This window comes from Prionailurus viverrinus, chromosome E2 (assembly GCF_022837055.1).
Source record: "Prionailurus viverrinus isolate Anna chromosome E2, UM_Priviv_1.0, whole genome shotgun sequence".
Lineage (NCBI taxonomy): Eukaryota > Metazoa > Chordata > Mammalia > Carnivora > Felidae > Prionailurus > Prionailurus viverrinus.
Genome location: NC_062575.1, coordinates 31,491,326 through 31,505,359, shown reverse-complemented (window position 1 = coordinate 31,505,359; position 14,034 = coordinate 31,491,326). Strand labels below are relative to the sequence as shown.

Below are 14,034 nucleotides of genomic sequence, written 5' to 3'. Positions count from 1 at the left end.
TTCCATTTCAATGAACTGAACACTCAAGTTCCTAGGTGATCATATCCCTTTGGAAGAGGGAAATGGCCAACACAGTATCCATCCTACTCTTTGGGAATTTAGGAAGTATAACACAGAAAGTGGTCTCTGATAACCTTGCTACTCAGCTGTCGAGTAAAGGTGGTAAGGATGGGCTCTAAGCTTGGGCTTGGTCTAAGTATAGAATTTTCATATTTAGCTAATATCTTAAATATGGTTGTTGGCAATTTATTAAGATCATATTCAGTGTTGGGGTCTGGTCCTTTAGCACTGTTCCTCACAAGGAATCATGTCTTGGTTTTCCAATCAGACCAAGTCTAAACCAGTTTTTCCTGGGGGAACATGGACGACTTCTAAGTATTCAAGCTGGTTCAGAATCAGGGTTCACATTACATCCCCTAATATAATTCTCAAAAAGACTCATGTTTCTTTTGCCCTGTCCTTAGAAGGGTATATAAACATCACTAAACATATAGAATTTCATTATATAATTTAATTAAATTTTACACATAACTTTTTAGGAACAGAAATTAAGAGAGAGAATACTAATCTTTTGAGTCTCTGAAATATAAAGCTTCTTGTATATTTTCAGCCCACTTTATTGTTTTTAAAACAAGTCTCATAGGCATATTTTCCTAGTTTTTTCAAATAATACCGTGTCAAGTTAGTTTGTTGAAGGAGGACTAAACTCTGAATCTGAAATGAAAGACTAGAAAATCATACTGGTGTTTCTAAATGAGAACTTAGCCACATAAGCATGACATCATATACACTGGAGAGGGGAAAAACGAATAGAGGCTCAAGGTCTGGTTTGAAGGACACTAAGAGAGAAAGAAGAGACCTAAGAGATAGCAAATGCAATGTGTAGACCTCATTTGGATTCCAATTCAGACAAACAGGACAAGACAGCTTCAGGGAAGTTTAAATAGGGACTGGGTACTAGAGAATATTAAGGAATTGCAATTAATTTTGTTAGATGTGATAATGGCATGGTGCCATGTTAAACAAATTCCCTATCAGAGATTTATATTAGAGTATTCCTACATGAGATGACATCCCATCTGGCTGAGGCTGATTAATTCAAGAAAACAAAGTTGAAGGGATAGGTTAAACAAGATCGGGAACATGGTAGTGATCATTTAAGCTAAGTGATGGGTACCTGGAAATCCAAAATACCACTCCCTCTCCTTCTAGGTCTCCTTGGTCCACAAAAAGAAACAGAAAGGAAAGAAAAGGAAACAAAAGAAAAAAAAAAAAGGAACAAAGGGGAGAAAATAATTCAAGAAAGAACATGGTAAGAAGAGTCTTGCTGGAAACACAGTGTGGAAACACAAAATGAGAGAGAGGAATTAGAACCAAACCTGACAAAGGAGGATGGAAAAGAACACTGTATACATTACAAAACATCAACACTGAAGGGGCAGCAAGTAGACTACTGAAGGGCTCCACTGTCATCCATGACAATCAACAGAATTTGAAGCAGATTTTGAATATTAGGAGAGGTGACAAGCATCTTTTTGGGGTAAAACAACCCCAACAACTTGGTGCCGTATTACGGAACTCACTTCTAGTGTTGAAAAAAAAGTTAAATGAGGCTGGACTTATTCATAAGACATGCCAACAGCTGGGTCCTTGTCACACACCTTTCTCTCGGTGGGTGCAACTGGATGGCATCAGAACTTCCTACAGTTATGGTAAATGCAGCAAAAGGGGCCAAAGAGTGGAGGAACAAGGTGAGCCAGAGTAGGTTAGGGAGAAACATCCTTATACAGAGTTGTTGATAGCAGTTAGTAGGTCTAGAGCGGCTTCTATGAAGAATGCTAAGTGAAAACATGATTTTTAAAATAGACTAGACATCCTTCCATGGCATATGATAAAGTATTTTAAACTAATTTTGACCTTATCAAAGTGAGATTTCTGTTTTAACATACCTTTGATCTGTAGCCTGCTGTTCTCGAAGCTGAAGAAGAGATAACTCAATTTCATTTTCTTTTCTCCTCAGCTGAGTTTTCAGGATCTCAGCCAAGTCCTCTAACTCTTCTATCTGGCCTCTTTGTGACTGAATAACATTTTCTCTGAAATAAAGAACGTTTACAAGAATTTGTAGTTTGAGGAAAAATCTGCAGTATTTAAGATCAGGACAAAGAAAGTCCTTCATAATAAAGAGCAAGTAAGAGTTAAAAATTTTAGCTTAGGTGCCTCTGGACATAGTGAATAGTAGATGAAATGTGACGAGTTAGAAGTGCATATGGAACAATTCAAAATATTGCTTTTTACATAATAATATCCTACGCAATAACCTGGACTTTGGTTCACTTCAATTCAGTAAGTATTGTTATTGGGTTACCTACTTTGTCCTCCACAACCTGGTCATAGATAATTTATATGCTTTTGTTCTATCCTATGTATATATGCATAGATCACTCAAATTAACACTTCAGAGAGAGAGAGAGAGAGAGAGAGAGAGAGAGAGAGAGAGAGAGAGAGGGCGCAAGAAATTTGCAAAACAGAACAGAGGTTTTTTGCATATATTTATTTATCTCTACCATGGGTGGCAGTATCCCAGCGTATTGAGCCTCAGGAGACTGGTATGAACCTGGTTTTTCAGACTATTAGCAGGTAACAAGATTAGGTATAATCTTTTGGTTTTATTCCTTTACAGGATAGTCATGGCCGTAACTGGTATTTAAAATATTCAAAATAAAATAAAATAAAATAAAATATTCAAAAGAACTAGTTTGAAGCCCACACTATCCTTAAGCAATGGTCTAAAGTGTGATGCTTTGTTTTATGTTTTCTTTCCTCATTTAGAATGGTTACTTTTTGATGATCCAGGTAAACGCCTGTCGATAAGGTGGAGCCTTATCTTCATTGCTGTGACTCACAGACACTGAAGCCATGAGGCTTTCATTAACTGGAGAGGTAAGCTAAATGCGGCAGAAGTAACTTTTTCAAAACCAGAGTATGATGAAGAATGCAGTGCTATAGAATCACAGTGAAACAAAATCTGAAATCCATATGTATTTGATAACTCCAAACTTTTAAGCCACTCCCTCCAATTCTTTTTTTTTTTTTTTAACTGCAAAAAGGCTAATTAATTCGGGATTAAAAAAAAAAATTACCTGTAATTTTTCTGAGCATGGAAATGCTGCCTCTAAAGCTTATACTACTCTAAATGACTGGGCTTTACGCCATTCCTTTGGGGAGAAAACTGTAATACAGAGACTATTCTATAAACCCCTCCATTGATGCAGTCGGTTAAGTTGCTCATTTGCCTCATTTTATTGGAAACATGTTCTATAATATCTGTTCTTACCCCACGGATCAAGATATATTTAGTGGAGCAAATTATTTGTACATAAGCCAATTGTGTTTAAAATAAAGGAAAGGGAGGGATCAAAAAAGACATGATCAATCAATAAATAAAGCTCTAAAATGACCATAAAAAGAATACATACAAATTTCTTATTTCTCCTCTGGCTTCTTCAAGTAAACTGTTGCCATGTTTTGTAAGCATGGGTTGTAGAGTTTCTGCTACGTCAATATCTTGGAAGCGAATACCTAAAAGTCAATCAGCAAGATTATAAAAGTGAAATTAATAAAGAAGGATTCTTGATTTGCTATCATAAAGAAATGTGTATATAAGAAAATTTCCTAAGTACTGAGATACAGGAGCTCTATAGTGCAGAGACTTAGAAATCCATTGCCCAAGGGAGTATCATTGGCATCAAGTGCACACAGCAGTATTGCCCATTAAACAAATTCTGCTATGGAAACCAAATGACCTAGAAATAATTTGACTCCACTTAGATTTATAACTCCTAAAGTCATTCTGAAAGAACCAAAGTCTTCAATTCAGGGCTTTACGATATAAACTCAGGTATGAAGGAAAGAGATTTCAATGACTTAACTTCCCCCCCGCCCCCTATATTTTGGCTAAAGACTTTTATTTTTATTTTTTTATTAAAAATTTTTTAATGTTTTATTTTTTTGAGAGAGAGAGAAAGACAGAATGCAGGTGGAGGAGGGGCAGAGAGAGAGGGAGACACAGAATCTGAAGCAGGCTCCAGCCAGGTTCTGAGCTGTCAGCACAGAGCCCAACATGGGGCTCGAACCCACAGACTGCAAGATCATGACCTGAGCCAAAGTCGGACACTTAACTGACTGAGCCATCCAGGCATCCCTGGATGTAGATTTAAAAAAATTTTTTTCCATTAGCCATTCACATTCCTTGCCCTTACATTTTGAACCTGATCTTCATTTGTGCGACTCACAGATACTGTGAGTGTGAATCGAAATGTTCTACACTTTGGTTTATTCCATCTCAATAAGAAAATTCACATTTAAACAAAGGTAATTCAAGAAGTGATCATGAATGAAATTCCTTTAAATAAAAAATTTTGCTGCTGCCTTAAAAATATAGTTTTTCTTGTAAAAGTCGTTACATGCAACTTTACAAGTCTAGTCCCGTTGTTAAAAGTGAGACATGATTTTAATTACATGATTGGATTACACTTAAAAAATAATTAAGTAACTAGAGTTTCAAGTAGATTAAATGACAAATAATTTAGATTTTTAGTGGAGCATAGTCTCAGATACGAGGTATAGATAAAAATTCTTTCTTGGGGCGCCTGGGTGGCTAAGTCGGGTAAGTGTGCGACTCTTGATTTTGGCCCAGATCATGATCTCATGGTCGATGGAGCCCCGCGTTGGGCTCTGCAGAATCTGAAGCAGCCTCCGGGCTCTGAGCTGCAAGCACAGAGCCTGATGTGGGGCTTGAACTCACAGACAGTGAGATCAGGACCTGAGCTGAAGTCGGCCTCTTAACTGACTGAGCCACTTAGGCGCCCCTATCCTTAAAATAATCTTAATACTTATGGTGTAATAGTGGGTTGCCAATGGTTACATTGTAAAACATACACACTTGATAAAAATCTTTGTTCTACCGGTTCTTCACAGTAAGGATTCTTTCTACATTACAATGATCGCACGTTAAACCAGTACTTTCCATGCTTTATCCTGACAAGGCACGCATAGAAAAAGGTAGTATTTGTACAGCAGCTTGAGGGCAAGGCTGCTCATAGCCAGAGAGGGTCTACTGTCTGCACGTGGCCACCCTACGCTGTGATATTTCTGACAAGTGTGGCCTAAGTCCCAAGCTCAAAGGCAGTCTTCGAGAGTCTATTCAGATTACTAAGGTATCAACCTTGATAATGGTGCCTGGAGTTTACTCAGAAAGAGAACGTATTCATCACCAGTTAGCACTTTGTGCAGCTTCTACCTCTTGGACTCTGTACCAAGCAGTGAAAAAGGTTTGAATTAGTATGATTTTTTTTTAATGTTTATTTTTCTGAGAGAGAGAGAGGGACAGAGTGCAAGTGAGGGAGGGGCAGAGTGAGACACACAGAATCTGATGCAGGCTTCAGGCTCTGAGCAGTCAGCACACAGCCTGATGTGGGGCTTGAACCCATGAACCGTGAGATAAACGACCTGAGCCGAAGTCGGATGCTTAATCGACTGAGCCACCCAGGTGCCCCTGAATTACTAAGATTGTATAAACACAAGGAGAAGTTCAGGCTATGCAGTCACACTGTAAAGACTGTGCAGCTCTTTTTTTCCCCTCCATAAGAGAAAACTTCCATCAGACTCTTCTTTTTAAACAGCAATTCATAGTACTAGATTAGTTTGCCATATTCATCTAAAATTTGGGTGTTGTTTTTTTATTTAGTATAAAAGACCTTACAGACCTTAAGGATCATCTTGCCCAGCTATAGTCACAGATGCCAAAACTAAGTTTTGGAGTGGATAGGTGACTTCTGAAAGGTAACATATTTTACCATGGTGTTACCATCTCTTGACTTTTTGGCTAATCTGCTGTTATCACTCCATTCTACAGATAGGAAGAATGAGGCTCTGAGAGGTCAAGTGCTCTCTTCCACGTTAATTAGCAGCAGAATAATTTTCTAATTTATAATTCATTATGATTACTTTGGTTATTTTCAGTCTGTTGCCAACCTCACAAGCTAGAGTAGCTAAGCCCTGCCATCCTGCAGCTGTCTCCTAGGTGGAGGCCTTGGTGACTTCCAGGGAACTCTGCCTGGGGAAGAGATAGTGTCAATAATCAGTCTGGAGAAAAAAAATAGAACAAAATTTTCTCCTTTTCTGTTTATATGGCATTTTTTTCCTCTCCTCAATGAATTGAAATGAAAGTTTTACATGATTTTTTTGTGTCCCTCAAAATGTTTGGTCTTGATGTGAAGCATGTTCCAAACAAAGATCAATTACGGCTATCATGTTATTTCCTTCCCTAGTTGATGAAATTTTAAAAATGTTACTTAAAATACATACTGATTTTTCGCTTCATCATAAATAAGTAAGTTCATCATGGGTGGAGAGAATTGGGGATTTTTATTAGAAGTATTTAGGTTCTTTTCATATTAAGTTTCATCTATGCAATTGAATTGCTTTGTAACCTGGGTATGTTTTACGGGACTCATTTTCAAAACGAGGAAAGTGATTGACCTATGATCATTTTTGGAGACAGAGGAGGCCTTTATGGTCACTTGCTTAAATCCTTTTATCCTACATGTAAAGATCAAGGTCAGAATGATCAGATGACTTGTCCAAGGTCACCAGACAGTAAGTAGAGGAGCAGGAACCCAGTTTTTGAAACCCTTAGTTATACCCATATTGCACTGTCATGCTGTTGCCATACGATGAAGGATTTAAACAATTCTGCAAATTTTATAAACAGCCTTCTGACAAAGAAATTAAGTGCGATCATAAATAAGCAAACTAGCTGGTTTCCTCGTTTGCCTGAGTCAATGCGATTTCCGTCTGCAACACAGAAAACCAACTCAAACTAAACTTCTATTTTACGGTTGCACATGTATCTCCCGTATCAGGATAAAGTTCAAGGTGTTACCTAACAAATTTGGGTGTGATCTAGGGATTCTTGAATAAAAGGATCTTCATGTTAATATTAACATTTTATCAAAAAGCAAGTCAAAAACATTTTTCTTTCTAAAGTTACTCAAAACCATGAAAAATATGGAAATAAAACTGTGTGTGTAAAACAACCTATTAAAAGAGTTACATTTAGGATCTAATATAAGTCAATATAAGCTTACTTTACCTTTCCTGGGGCATTCCTGTGAGCCTGCATTTTCATTCACTTTTCTACGCCCCGTGTTAACACGAGATTGCACGTAATTGTACGGTGTTTGCCTGTAACCCTGGATTTGAAGTTGCTGTTTGGTTGAAATGAGTCTGTTTTTGAGGACTTCATTCTGTCTTTCAAGCTCATGCACTTTCTCTTGCAGCCGCTCAATCATTTCTTCCATTTCCACATCTCGTCCCAGCCGCTTGGGGCCGCCACCACCCCGCTCATATCTTTTCTTGTCATTAACTAGCCGTATTAACTTGGTGGCCATTCTAGGGAAATAATAAAAAGATGAAAAGGAATGTGAGAAGTCAGCATAAAATGCATTCTGTTGAAAGGAACATAATCACTGTGAGGACTTCAGTGCAGAACCTGAATAATAAATTTCAGGTTTTGATGTAACTATTACTGCCTGTGAAGAATCCTTTGATGATAATTGAAACCACTGGGCAACAATCTGCTTTATAGCACTGACAAATAACAGTTTCCTAAGGCTTATCATTTAAGGTTAGTAAAGAGAGGACACATATTTACTCCATATGTTCCTCAAATGCAATTTTTAACGCATGACCTTATGTAGGAATGCTGTATGCACTTAAATGTAGCTACAGATTGTGGATGTGGTGGGTTATAATATGCAAGCCACAGTAAGTTACAGTTTTGAAAAGTGTTAAGACTGCAGCACTGCTAAGTTTTAGGCGGACTGTTTTCAGTTTCTCTAGAATTAAGACATACTACAAATACAAGAAGGTTAGAATGCACAGGTACACATTTATAAAAAGCCCAATGAAAAATTCAGAGGAACCAAAATGTGCCACTAAATGCTGCTTCTAACAAGAAATCCTCGTGTTTGATGGCAGAAAGTAATCAGATGCAAGAAGCGTTATTTTAATGCTACCTTTAAATTTAGACATAAGTTGTGCTTTTGACATCTCAGGAGTTTATACCTTTCATTCTTTTAAGTTTTGATAAAAACTGGTTAGACAGAACAAAAGACAGAAAGGGCACATGGGGGTGATGTAATATACACGTACGGAAAACATGCCTGACAGTGAGTGGAAAAATGTTGGCAGGACAAGAAAGAAAAGGTGGCTTTGATGAGAGACACAAGTTCAAGACTTTACAAAATTGGTCGCACATCTTCAATAGCTGATTCTGGTTTATAGTGAATCTATTTTTATAAAGAGCCAGACGGAGATTGAAAATAAAAACTCACTTCATTTTTCTTTAAATGGGGTTTGCTTTATTTTACCATGGTTATGGACAGAAGCTTTTACTTAAGAGAACAAAAGTGAAATAAAAAAATCCTTAATAGCTTTGGGATGTCATAGAACAACCTTTTTTTGCCCTGAGCAGAGTCCTCTGTAAGAGCGGTAGTAATACAGGTCTATCTACACTTCTGGCTACCCGGCCTACAGCATGTGGCATCAGGGAGAGCTATGCATAACATAATCAGTTAAGATTGTTTTCTCTTTCCCTTGAGGCAAATCCATTAAACATGCTTTATAAGGGATATAGGATAATAAAAACCAAGATCCAAGAGTACCACAAACACTCTAGTAAAATAATCAATGGATTAGTTCCTTTTCCACCTAATCCAGAGAATGATATATCATTGGGAAATTGGGGCAGGTATCATAAGCCCGACAGAGCCACACACTCTATCTATCCCTTTAATGAGTTTAGCATCCTTAGCCCCGCCCAGTGGCTTAGCCACAGAAATATGGTAGCCATCCAACTGAGATGTCGAGCTAAATATCTGAATCTTTTGTTACCAAGAGACCTTCACAGAGATAGAGATTACATCCAAAGGACACAGGTTTAATATAAAAAGTCAGTCAACATGTGGAGAGTAACAAATGACCCAAATTTTGAAGGAAAGCAAAGCACATCAATAGAGTGGCTTTAAATTCCTTCAGGGATGTACAAATAAACTTTTTGTCAAGAAACCTAAGATCGCATGTTCGTACAGGAATAGCAATAATTTTCATTTGTTTCAGGTGATTATTTTGTAACATTAAAAAATCATAAGTGATCTGGTAAAGTTTGAGTACTTATTTAAAAAGGTGGCTTATCAAATCTACATTTATACCAACGTGATACTAATTCCATCTTAAGGATAAATTTAAAAGCAGTTCTGGACCGCCTGGCTGGCTCAATCGGTAAAGCATGTGACTCTTAATCTTGGGGTTGTAAGTTCGAGCCCCATGTTCGGTGTAGAGATTACTCAAAAATAAAATCTTAAAAAAATAAATGAAAGCAGTTTTACACATGTTTGTAGGTAGTGTCAGTGGCATAAAATTCAGAAAGGATTTAGAGCTTTGGGTCATAGTGGTCCTTGGTTCACTACTCCCAGGGCTATATAAAATAAAATCCCAAGAGCTTAAATGGCTTCAGCCTAATACCATAGGCTAGTGGCAGAGAAATAATAGAACACATGTATACAACTTGACTCCTAGCCGAGTCCTTTTTCTATTAAACTACATGGCTCGTTATTAGGTTGTTTTATATTTTCTGGCTAGGACAGATTACTAATGAGGTCAAGGTTGTGAATTCAATTATTTAACTGGCCAATTAGGCTTACAAAGGAAAAAAAATGGTTCTGTGGTCATAGACTGCATTCCTCATTCTGATAGGACATGTGTGTGTTACTGGTCAGAAAAGGAATCAGGTGAGCGAATCACAGGTCTTGAAAAACCATGTTATCAGAACTCAAAAATGAACTCAAAAGCCCCCCACCCAGCAGGTCAGTGAGTCATTAAAACAAAGCCCACAGAGTACAGATAAATTCTTAGCAGGATAAATTCTAATCTCAGAAAGACCTCCCCCCCACCCCCCCCACCCCATACCATCATCTTTCTTCCATGGCTGTCCCACCTTTCCATTTAGCCTAGAACATGAATATGAATACAGGCCTGTGCAAGCTTACAAATGGGAATGTACTTCTTTGTTTTTAAGGCCATACATTCCAAAGATAGTAATGGTGTTTGTGAACAAGAAAGAAAGAAAGAAAGTCTACTCTTAAGAAGTTACCCCTGCAAAAATTTCTTGCACACAAATCAAGTGACAATGTTTCTTTAAAAACAGTAAGGACTCTTTGAAATATAGGTTCTAGACTAATCCAAGCAAAGTTAAATATGTTCCAGACATTGAAGTGAGGTTTTCATTAGTAAACCCCCAATCTTAAGGGAACGTGTATCCTAACAAGTTAGAATAGCTAATTACTTTTTCAAACTTTCATTTTAAAACCAAGACATTTAAAAAACAGATGCTTTGGCCATTTGCTTATTAAACTATAAATATTAAACCAGAAGTTATTTATAGATATGATACACTTGTACTCTTAGTTATTAGCTCTTGCTTTCAAATAGCAACTTCAGACATAATAAACACTCATAATCTTTTTGGTTTATTATTCTATTTTGTAAGATTTTCCATTTTTAAAAATTGTATTTATTTACAACCTGCCTTGTTCCAAAAAAGATTCCAGGTGGAGTTTTCAATTAAGTTTATAAAACAGCATATCCTCCAAACTTTACAGAGTCAGGAAAAAAAGCTAAAAGCTTTTTATCATAACCTTTTAATTTTATCCTCTTGCTTGTGGGCATGCTGTTTAAGTAAAATGTTCTCATCATGCAAACGCAAAAATCTGTCTTCCAGTTCCTCACGACTGATACGTGACACTGCCTGGCGAGACTTCATTGTCCGTGTTGTTGAAGTTTCTGTAAAAATGCCAAGGTAATTAACAGTGGGATTACTTAACATAGTCTCTAAAAATGGTAACAGTTGATATTAATATAATCTCTGATGCATTCATCTTTGTTCCTTTCTGACATATAATTAAGATTGTTGTAGAAAATGTTATAACATTGTTTACGTCACCAAGCAGAGGGGAGAATAAAAATCTTTGCTATTACAGTTTATGTGCAATCTTAAGGATTTCAGCAATAATAATATCCATTCAAACGATACTGAAATGACCATTCTTTAAGACTGTAAGAGAATTCTGATAGAATAAGATTTTCAATTTATATGCTCAATGTTGAAAAAAACAAAAGTCAAAGTATCTGAAAGGTTTTTTTTTTGTTTGTTTGTTTTTTACAAAAGAGTTGTAACGATAATTTGGTGAACACAGGATATATTTCGGAGCTATGTATGTGTTTTGGGTTACAGAACATAAACTGTAAAATTTGCAAGTCCACACAATGAAATCAACCAACCTTTACAAATTTATAAGCTATTTTACATATTTTAAAAGAACTTTTATATCTTTCAGCATGTATATGTTTTTTTTTTTATATATGCTTAAATTTGGTATTTTCCATATCACTGGCTAATTTTCATCAATCATCCAAAAGAAACAAAGAACAAATGGACAAAGATTAAAGCCCCTACGGTGCGTTCCTGAGGGCAAGAATTGAACCTAAAGTAGCAAATTCCAATAAATAGCTTTGCACAATTAAAATTTATTGGTATTTGAATACTTGGTACTCTACCAAAGACCTAAAACAAAGCTTATACATACTTTTCATTTTAAACAATAGAATCTGTAGACTTGGACTTATCTTTTTCAATAAAAAGCATACTGACCACCTTTCTGTGGTAGTTCAAGGTGGCCACTTGAACTGTTCTAACGAACAGGTGTATGAAGACACCTTAGTGGAGGGTATTTTACATCCCAGCCATCTCAATGACAAATGCACTGGCACGACATGCTGTATACACAAAAACATAGCTCTACACTCTCAATTGTTCCTCAAAGCAGTTATTTTACCTTTTCAATTTTAAAGTGCTTCTTGAGCTCTATAGCAACCACTAAGTGATAAAAGGATAAAGAAAACCTTTAATGTATATTAATTTGATAAAACAAAGTCAATATCGCTTGGATAAACAAACCATTTTGAGGTACTCTACTTGAAAGGCAAAAATTTTTAAATATGGCATTTCCTGCCATATAAAATTTCAACATAAAGAAACATTTTAATGGTGAATGTGATTTAAACCAGGCAATTCGGTTTGGAGGCTTGATACTCTCTGCGTAGTTCCTACTGATGTGTGGAATTTTAAAAAGATGATTTATAACAATTCTTTATCAGAACAGAGGGGGATTTTACAGTTTCTATGAGCTGTTGATAATTGATGCACGCAGTAAAATACCATATGTTGTTCTAAACTCTCCATGTGCCTGTTTAGTCCAATCAAGAGCTATATAGTTACTTAAACGGCTTCATTGGTGAGGATATCAGAAATACTTTAAATTAACAGGAAAGAAGTTACTGATCAAAGTTCATAACAATAATAAATAACAGCTGGCCGTACCTTGTAACCCTCCCATTCCAGAGAGGTTTAGACCTGTATCTTTCACAGGCAGGTCTCCTGCCGTCTCATCAGTTGGACCAGACATGGCCTGTCTGCGGAGAAAAGAAAATTCAAATAAAATCTTCTCAACATACAACATCATGCAATGGAATGAACCAAATAAAATGAATAAGGCACTATGACTTTAATGGACTTCTTAATGCTCACATGTGCTGCTTGAAGAAGATGAAAGCTTCATTTTAAAAGTAATACTACGTTCAATCATGGAGACAGTGTTCCTTTCAACAGTGTATTTCCTATAGTTTGCTTAGGAAATGAGGTAAGATTATCATTCTTCCTTCTCTCTTCTTATTTCTCTGTCTGAAACAAAAACAAACTCCCCCCTAATTTAAGAAATACTTTCCTCTCCATCCCCCTTTCCCTTTTGTGCCCCTCAAAGCAAGCAGGTACCTTGAAAAAAACCAGTCAGAAACTTGATTCAAATGGTTGTTCTATTATTTACTAGCTGTTGCAGTCACCTAATCTGAGTTTCGGTTCCTTAATCTCAGTATTTCTTAAAAGGTCATCTTACTTTGTTTTACACACACACACACACACACACCCTTACATAGTATATATGTATGTATACAAGTAAACTCTACCCCCAGCATGGGGCTCAAACTCATGACCTGGAGATCAGGAGTCACATGCTCTACCGACAACTGAGCCAGCCAGGTGCCTCAGTTCCTTAACTTCAAAAATGGAGGGGCGCCTGGGTGGCGCAGTCGGTTAAGCGTCCGACTTCAGCCAGTCACGATCTCGCGGTCCGTGAGTTCGAGCCCCGCGTCGGGCTCTGGGCTGATGGCTCAGAGCCGGGAGCCTGTTTCCGATTCTGTGTCTCCCTCTCTCTCTGCCCCTCCCCTGTTCATGCTCTGTCTCGCTCTGTCCCAAAAATAAATAAAAAACGTTGAAAAAAAAAATTAAAAAAAAAAATAAATAAAAAAAATGGAGAAAATAATACCGATCTCACAGAGTTATTCTAAGGGTGAGATGGTAAATAATAGCAGTGAGCACATTTGCCTGGGAGGTCAATACTACTTGAATATTAATTTCCAGTTTGGTGCGCAAATGAGTGGGTAGGTCCAAGTTTTGCAAAAAGATGCTTCATAAATTCGCCCACTTAGTTTTTGTTCTGTCCTGTCTCTGTCGCCACGAGGCCTAGTCCCAGGGCTTCCTACCTCAACATACAAGCTGTCCAGTTAATTCTGGCATCTTTACAGTTTCTATTGTTCACAGAGATGCCCCACAGTAACTCAGTTTTGTATGTGGATGTAAACGGTCCATGCAATGTCTAGTATGCGGAAAAAGAAAGATTTCGTATTTTCATTTCAAATTACCTCGAAAGCCAAATGCAAACTACCAGTGAGATGCCCTAAGGCAGAGGTTCTCAATCTCTAGAACGGCGGGCCTAGAATGTAAAGTCCAAGAGAGTACCAAATTTGTCCTGTGCACCTCTGTCCTGTACTCTCAGAAGCTAGCACAGAGCTTGGCACATA

The 14,034-nt window shown here is 37.2% G+C and overlaps 1 protein-coding gene across 4 annotated transcripts in view; it reads right to left on the bottom strand.

Moving 5' to 3' along the window:
* RPGRIP1L (RPGRIP1 like) overlaps positions 1-14,034 on the bottom strand; it is a 91,564-nt gene that overhangs the window by 75,750 nt on the left and 1,780 nt on the right. For 2 of the 4 annotated variants that reach the window (XM_047836369.1, XM_047836372.1), the window contains exons 2-6: positions 12,500-12,591; positions 10,758-10,902; positions 7,154-7,452; positions 3,477-3,579; positions 1,950-2,093 (exon numbers count right to left, since the gene is read on the bottom strand). In XM_047836369.1, the coding sequence (XP_047692325.1) occupies positions 1,950-2,093; positions 3,477-3,579; positions 7,154-7,452; positions 10,758-10,902; positions 12,500-12,584 (776 nt within the window). In that variant the 5' untranslated portion in view covers positions 12,585-12,591. Of the gene's footprint in view, positions 1-1,949; positions 2,094-3,476; positions 3,580-7,153; positions 7,453-10,757; positions 10,903-12,499; positions 12,592-12,706; positions 13,130-14,034 lie in introns of those variants that run through there. The other 2 variants (XM_047836371.1, XM_047836370.1) reach the window with 2 other exon arrangements.